The sequence below is a fragment of the Salvia hispanica genome, chromosome 5 (assembly GCF_023119035.1).
Source record: "Salvia hispanica cultivar TCC Black 2014 chromosome 5, UniMelb_Shisp_WGS_1.0, whole genome shotgun sequence".
NCBI lineage: Eukaryota > Viridiplantae > Streptophyta > Magnoliopsida > Lamiales > Lamiaceae > Salvia > Salvia hispanica.
Genome location: NC_062969.1, coordinates 19,066,741 through 19,074,548, shown reverse-complemented (window position 1 = coordinate 19,074,548; position 7,808 = coordinate 19,066,741). Strand labels below are relative to the sequence as shown.

Sequence of the window (7,808 nt, the reverse complement as noted above, 5' to 3'; positions counted from 1 at the left end):
GCACGGAATGCACAAGGACTAGACGTCATAATTGCCTCAAAAGATGCAAGAATAGATTAAGCATGTATTAATACAATCAAATCAAGCAAGGCTTATTAGTGCACTTTCATTACTAACTCATGGAACACCTTGAATTCAAGCCTTCACATGTTGCAAACTTCCAAAAGTTCTTCCCGTTTTCGGGCTTTCCCTTTGATCCCATATTCCTACAAAAGAAGAATAAAATTCTTTAAAAAGTATAACAACTAATGGGCAATGAAAGGTTCCCCCAACCTTGCACTCTTTTAACTAATAACAAAAGATCAACAATTAGTTGCAAGTTTGCGGTTCATAACATCCTAGATGGTAGCATGTAACATGTAGAGCATAATCATCCAAACTAGGACACAAAAATCCATCCCCCAACGTGAATTCATCCCCCATGCAGAGACGTATCGACAATGAATCAATATATATCAACAATCTCTTTGAAATTCTCAAGTATTGCAATTCATGGAAGTAATAATAGCCTCACAATTAGGGATGTATCGGGTCGGCCCATTGGGTTTCGGGCCAACCCTACTCGGGTTGCGGGTCAATCGGGTGCGGGTTTGCCGGATTATGATTTCTTTCGGGTTGTAAAAGTTTGGCCCTAATCCTAAAAGCTCGGGTTTCGGGCTAGCCCGACGGGTTAATCGGGTTGCTACCGATAAGGTTAACACTCGAACAATCCAATAAATCATGATGAAAATTAGTTATATTTATAAAATATAAAATATTTGATTATGATAAATTTGATATATATGCTTTAACTCAATCATAAAATACTACTCCCTCCGTTCCTTCATAGTTGAGTCATTTTTCTATTTTGGGAAGTTCCCTCATAGTTGAGTCATTTCTATATATAGTAACTTTTTTTCTCTTTCTTACTTTATTCTCTCTACTTTATTCACTTTTTACTTTATTCTCTCTACCTTTTTCTCTTTCTTACTTTTTTATCCATTTATTTAACACACTCAACATTCATTTCTTAAACTCCGTGCCGAAAAGTTCCGCCTCAACTATGAGGGAACGGAGGGAGTAATATTTGTGATATTTCGTGAAATTTTAATGCATGTTAAAAATTTAAATATTCTTTTAGTAAGATTAATTTATTTAACAATTATTATATTAATAAAAATTCAATATATAATTGATATATTTACCATAAAACTGAAAGTTATCTTTTTTTAGTTATCTATGTCATAAAATTAGTCAACGAAGTGTCGAATTAGGTGTAAAAAATTGAAAAATATAAATTTTACCAGGTTATCGGGCTAGCCCATCGGGTTTTCGGGTCTGGCCCTAATGGGTTGCGGGTTAATCGGGTGCGGGCTTATCGGGTTTTATTTTTATCGGGCTAGAAATTTCCCACTGTAACCCTATAAATTTAGCGGCCTATTCGGGCCAGCCCACGGGTTGTGGGCTACATTGACATCCTTACTCACAAAGCTATGAACATGATTGCAACATATTAACACGTATAAACAAGAAGGAATCACTATTCACCAAGCTTCAAATCATCACCAAAACACAATTTGACCATGGAAATCCAAAAATAAGCACACACAACCATCCCCCATCATATAATAAGAGTTTCTACCGAACAATTCGTCCAAAACATGCCCAAATCCATGAAAGAATTGAAACAAAGCTCAAAAATTGAGTTAGGATTCATACCTTGTGTTGATGAGAATTAGAGGAGAAGAACTCTAAACTTGGAGAGAATTGGAGGAGAAGAACTCTAAACTTAAAGAGAATTGAGAGAATGAGAGTGTGGGTGTGTGAATTTGGTGATTTATAAAGGTGGGGGTTGTGTGCAAGGAAAGAATTTGAGAAGGAATGGAAAAAGGAATGGAAAACTTACCTTTTAAACAAACTTTCCCGTCTCTAGACTGCGCGCGGCGGTCGCCGCGTGATGCGTGGCGGGCCGCCACATGGGCCTTTTAAAACTACACATCCTGGCAGGCCGCTGCCGCCGGTCCATCGGTTTCCTCGGCCCGCCCTAGGCCCGACCTATCCTGCACATATGATCAAACGTGTGGCGACCGCCGTGTTAAGTGCGGCGACCGCCACTCGTTAAATTTTTCAAAAAAAAAAAACTGAACCAGAAAACGAGAATAAAGAAAAGAACAAAAATAAAGAAATTGGGCTGCCTCCCAACAAGCGCTTTTGTTTTTAGTCGTTAGCTCGACTTGAAGTGGCCCACTAATTGGGCGAATCAGCGGCCCGAGTGTTGAAAATTGGCATAGGGAGTAACTTGGTCCCTAGCTTCTTCCACCACTTGTATTCCCCCCTTATTGGTCTTGATAACATAAATATCGGGGTCCTCCTTGGGTACTTTCTTCCTCTTTTGCTTTTTCTTCTGCGGATAGAGGTAGAGGAGTTAGTATCGTCCTTTTTGGGAGAACGTCTTACCTCTTTGACAGTATAGATAGTGGAGGTAGAAGGATCCGCCACTTCAAAGGGGTCTTGGGGTTTGGTCAAGTCGGTGACCATGATTGCCCTGCACTGCCGTTCCATCTTCACCCGCTTTGCCTCCTCAAACTTGAGCATCTCGCTCTCGATCTTATAGGTGGAGTGGCTATAGTTATCGCTAATTGTGATCACGCCACGACCTACATCAATCAAAGCTTTGCAAGTGGCAAGAAAATCTCTCCCTAAGATTAGAGGGACGTTCTTGTCTACTTTCATGTCAAACACAATAAAGTCGGCGGGGAAAATAAAATCATCGACTTTAACTAAGACATCCTCAATCATACCTACAGTTTTTATGGACGAGTTATCGGCCAATCTTAGTGTCACATCTGAAGTTTTGAGCGGCCCAATGTTGAGCTTTTCATAATACTTCAGTGGCATGAGATTGATGGAAGATCCTAGATCGCATAGGGCCTTGTCAACCTTTCCCTCTCCAATCTGGCATCGGATAATGAATTGGCCCGGATCTCTCTGCTTCACTGCCCTTTCCTTTTGGATGATCGCATAGGGCCTTGTCAACCTTTCCTTTTGCATACTTTGGTATTTCCTGCAACAATTCAACTATAGGAGTGTTAGTATGAACCTTACAAAACATGTTCAGAAAATGTTTGAACTGCTCTTCGAGCTTAAACTTCCTCTTTGGTTGGAAAGGTAGCACAATCCCATTGTGCCGCACGAGTCCTTGCTGAGTGGGTGATTCTGCCTTGTCTGTGGCGGCCAGCTGCGGGGTGTGCGGCGGTCCGCCGGCGGCTGGGCAGACTCCGTTTGGTGCTTCAGCGGCGGCCCGCTGCGGTGGTTGCGGCGGTCCGCCGGCGACTGGGCGGTCCCCAATATTCAACTTTGCCACCCACTTTTTGTTGATGTCATCCACTCGTGCGGCTGCCTTTGCCCTGTCCTTATCTAACTTCTTTTGGATTTGCTCCATTTGAGTGTTGATGTTGGCTATGGCAGTTGAGATCGTGTCATTCCTTGCTCGAGGTTGTTTATCCTAGCTTCAACCACTCCGATTTAGGTGTCATTAACCTTCTTGTCTTGTGTGATTACTTCCAAGATCCTTGTGATCCCTTGGTCATGCTTCTCCTCCTTTTTGGTTGTTTCAACTACTCCTCCTTTGCCAACGCTAAATCCTGCGGGGGTTGCAAGAAATTATTGTTAGAAAATGAGAGATTCGGATGTGGTCGAATTCCATTATATTTATTGAAATTACCGCCCCCCTGATTAGGGCGATAATTGTTGTTGTAGTTTCTGTTGGAACCACCTCCTTGCATGTAGTTGATCTCGTCCACTATCGGGGCAGGAGTTTCGGGTTTAGAGACCGCTATGATGGAGGTCGGTGGAATCGGATCCTCCTTCCTCGATGTATCCATTTGGTCCACCCTAACTCTAAGCTCGGCCAATTTCTTCGCAAAAGAACTTTCCTCGGCCTCTTCAATTGCAGCTATCCTCTTCATGCTATTCCTTTCTTTCGACCACCCCCTGCTGTTGGCGGGGAATTCCTCGATCATTGCCATGGCATCTTCACCCGACCTTCTCAAAAAGTCTCCGTTTGCCCCTGAATCCAACATAGCACAAATTTTTTCATTAAATCCATTATAGAGGATTCCTACCTGATGATCCACGGTGAAACCGTGGTTAGGGCACTTTCGGAGGAGAGCTTTAAAACGAGAAAACTCCTCATAGAGGGGATCGTCGTGGCCTTGGATGAACTGAAAGAATTCGCTTTTCAGCTTCAAGATTGTGCTTGGCGGATAGTATTTGTCGAGGAAGGCAACTACGATGTCCTTCCGTGTGGAAACCTTCTCTAGGGGCATACACTCAAACCACTCTTTAGCAGAATCAGTTAATGAAAAGGGAAAGAGTCTTATCCTTATGGCATCGTCGTCGACACCATTCAACTTGAGCGTGTTCGCGATTTCCACAAATTTGGAGAGATGGCGGTTAGCGTCCTCGGTGGCCCTGCCTGCAAAAGGAGTTTGCTCGACCCTTTGTATAAGGGCCATGCGTAACTCAAAGTTATTAACATCAATACGAGGGCCTTCGGGAAAAGTAACAGTATTCCCATGATCGAACATGTTCATCATGGGTAGTGTTTTCTTGTTCTTTTTCTCCAGCGCCTCTCGAGCTGCCCTTTCCGCATCTCTCTCGTCCATCAACATCTTGGCCATCTCCTGCATTTTTTCGAGGTCCGTTTTGTCACCCATGGTTCCTGATCCTTTTTCACTCCTTATTTCCTACGAGTTCTTTCCAGTTCTAAATCGAGCGGTTCTAGGTTGTCATTCCCAGAGCACGTTCGCATACAAAACCTGCAAGAATCAAAAACAAAAACAAATCAAAAACTAAAATTAAAGTTGAAAGCAATTAAATTCCAAATTAGCAAAATTATCCGTTTGACGATATCACTCCAAAGTGAATTATCTTCCCCGACAACAGCGCCAAAAACTTGATGCACTATTTTTTAGCACTAAATAAACCTGCAAGTATACAGAGTATATATAGTATAGCCAAAGGTCATTACCGGGATATCGAACACATGGAAGGAAAACACAAAGTGTCTATCCTCTACTAAGACTCAATTACTATTTGGAAGAACAGAAGGTTTTGAAAACTTTGAAAACAGGAAACAATAGAAGACAATTAACAACTAAATGCGAGTAAAACACAGAGACAATCGATAGAGATAAGGGAATCCCAGGGATGTGCGTTCACAGTTATGGTTATACAAATTCCAAACTACAATACCCTAGCACAGTTATTACTTTGATAGGACGAGTCACCTAGCTTATGCTCATGCGATGCAAACGTTGATTACAAGATTAGGGTTGTCAATCCTAACACGTAACTCCGAATAGCTCCTAAGACCCTTGAAAAGTCCTCACTCTCAATTAACAGTGCCGTTTTAAGGGAAGCTAATTGTAGCGTCTACTAAGTGAATCTAACTCGCTAGAACTCTCTCACAGTTATGAAGCAAGCTATATTAAATCATACACAATTGTGTCACTCAATCATGCAGCATCAGAACTACTTAGGAAAGAAACAAAGTAAAAACAAAACGGATATTAAATAGAAAAATGAATTGTATAACCAAAGTCGTTACTAACACATCCCTAGAATCCTATGAGTTTAGTTACACATGATGAAATAAGCTAAACACATAGATTGAAGGGAAGACAATTTGAACATAAAACTAAAGCAAATAAAACCCGTAGGTTGAATCCTTGTCGTTCTTGATGTTCTTGAAATCCTTCTCCAACTCCTTGCACAAGTGAAGTACTCTAGCTCTTGATCTCTATGATTTATTTTGCAAGTAGAAGATCTCTCTTTTTGTTGAAGCTTGAGGTCTTATTTATAGGGGAAAGCCAATCCTTGTTGTAGAAGGAAAAGATCTTCAAAATATGGTAAATCTTGGAGCAAATCTAGGGCATCTCGGATTCGCCGCCTTTCTCCGGCGGGCCGCCGCACCTTGGCCGGCGGTTGTTGCGTTGGAGTCCAGAGAGTCTGTTTCCTTCGGCGGCGGACCGCCGCACGACTTCCGGCGGTCGCCGGGCGAGACTTCTCTTCCAAGCGTATTTTTCCGAGGCGGACCGTTGCATTGATCTGCCCGCCGGACGCCGGCGGTCGCCGCACACATCTGCGGCGGTCGCCGGTCGCCGTCTGACTCCAGATTTCCAGACTTTGCGTTTTGGCTCCCTTTTCGGCTCAATTATGCACATTTCTCACAAAACACGTCAAAATACCAAAATAGACAAAATATGCAAATAATGGACGTGTAGAGTGACTTTGACATAAAAAACGGACCAAATAATGACCTTAAAATAGTGCAAAATCCGAGCGTATCAGTCTACTAATTTGTTATCGAAGTTAATTTCCAAATATCTGAACTAGTGCTTGACAAATGTATTTCTCTTTTTTTATCAACCAGAGGAGTACGCTAGTAGCCTCATACCATCACAAAGGTGATCCCAAGTATCATAAGCTTGCTATGCTTTTTGGTGTTACAGAACCGAAGATAGAGCCAAATTCCGACGTCGTCGTCATATCGACACAACCGTGCCAATTATGTTGAAGAGTATCCACCGAGTCCTAGGGGTGGGGAGTATGAGCCATCCGTTGCGCCAAGTGAATCCGTGTGCTCCCCGATTCTTCACAATGTAGCACCCACAAGACATAAATTGTTTGCCGCAGAGTACCAAAATTTGGATACCCAGTCCGGCAATGAAAGTGATCATGTTTCGTTTGCTCCTCGATATGAGGGTGGTTTGATGGGAAAGGCGTTGTCCTCTGGCTGTTCGAAGTCGCGTTCAATACCTTTCAACCCGGTTGCCTCTCCTCGCGGCAGCTCTTGTGGATCCAACAGCCCAAACCAATGGTGACAACTTCAAGTAGATTGGTCGCATTTATTCTGTAGCTTATGAAGAACTATCATCCTTAGTAGGTTAATTAGATGAAATTGTGTCTGTTTTTATCTTTATGTTTGTTTTGTGTTGTAGCGTCTAAGTATTGTCGACTATTGCTAATGTATGCTTTCATTCAAGACACCACTTGTGGTGTCTTTGATTTGTTTTTCGTTGCTTATATATGTATGTTTCTAGTTTTGTGTGCTATAAATTTGTATTGAACAATATGGCTAACTTTCACTCATGAAATTGTTCATTGAAACATGGAAGAAACAAAGAAATGAAGTTGTTGTCAATACTATTATTTGTACTTTGAACTTTCTGTAGAGCACGACTGAAGTTATTTTGAACTAAATCAGTGGCTTTTAGTAGCAAGTATATTTTGAAATGAAGTGCTTTTTAATCTAATGTACCGTGGCATGAGCTCTAGTTTTTGTGCTTGATCTATTTTTATTTTGTTAAGATATCTGTATTAATATTATTTGGAAAGTAGTCATGTTGCTAATATCTTGTTCTAGTAATGAATAAATAAGTAATCAACATATAAATAATGAAATGAGTAACTAAAAAAGGTCTAACTTTCTAAAAAGTGTTTCTATATCTATGAATATTCAGTGAAATATGGAAGAAAAAATGATGCCAATTGAAGACGGCATGTATGAATGCAAAATACACAAATAGAGCAAAGTGAGTTGAACATAAATCCATGTCTACCAACGTAGGTTGTTCAATAACACAAAATAAACCAACTTGTAGAATATTAGTTCAATAATAACCAACATTCCAATAAATAGAGTACGTAATGAATATTTGATGATGCTAGTAACACATGGCATGTATAAATGAAAAACAAATAAATAGAGCAAGGTGAGTTGAACATAGATCCATGTCTACGAATAGAAGTTGTTCAATAGTTTA

General features: G+C 41.1%; 1 protein-coding gene across 1 annotated transcript; it reads right to left on the bottom strand.

Moving 5' to 3' along the window:
• Positions 1–2,239: 2,239 nt before the first annotated feature.
• On the bottom strand, positions 2,240–4,697 carry LOC125189564. The gene is made up of 5 exons (XM_048086829.1): positions 3,704–4,697; positions 3,541–3,623; positions 3,090–3,484; positions 2,437–3,043; positions 2,240–2,383 (listed from the first exon to the last, which is right to left on the bottom strand). The coding sequence occupies exons 1-5, from the start codon at positions 4,695–4,697 to the stop codon at positions 2,240–2,242; spliced, it is 2,223 nt and encodes a 740-aa protein (XP_047942786.1).
• Between the last annotated feature and the right edge of the window lie 3,111 nt (positions 4,698–7,808).

Coding starts and splice junctions, on each gene's coding strand:
- LOC125189564 (XM_048086829.1), bottom strand. CDS start 4,697: ATGGGTGACAAAACGGACCTCGAAAAAATGCAGGAGATGGCCAAGATG. Junction 3,485..3,540: donor GGATCACAAGGATCTTGGAA/GTAATCACACAA, acceptor GGTTGAAGCTAG/GATAAACAACCTCGAGCAAG. Junction 2,384..2,436: donor CTATCTATACTGTCAAAGAG/GTAAGACGTTCT, acceptor CTCTATCCGCAG/AAGAAAAAGCAAAAGAGGAA.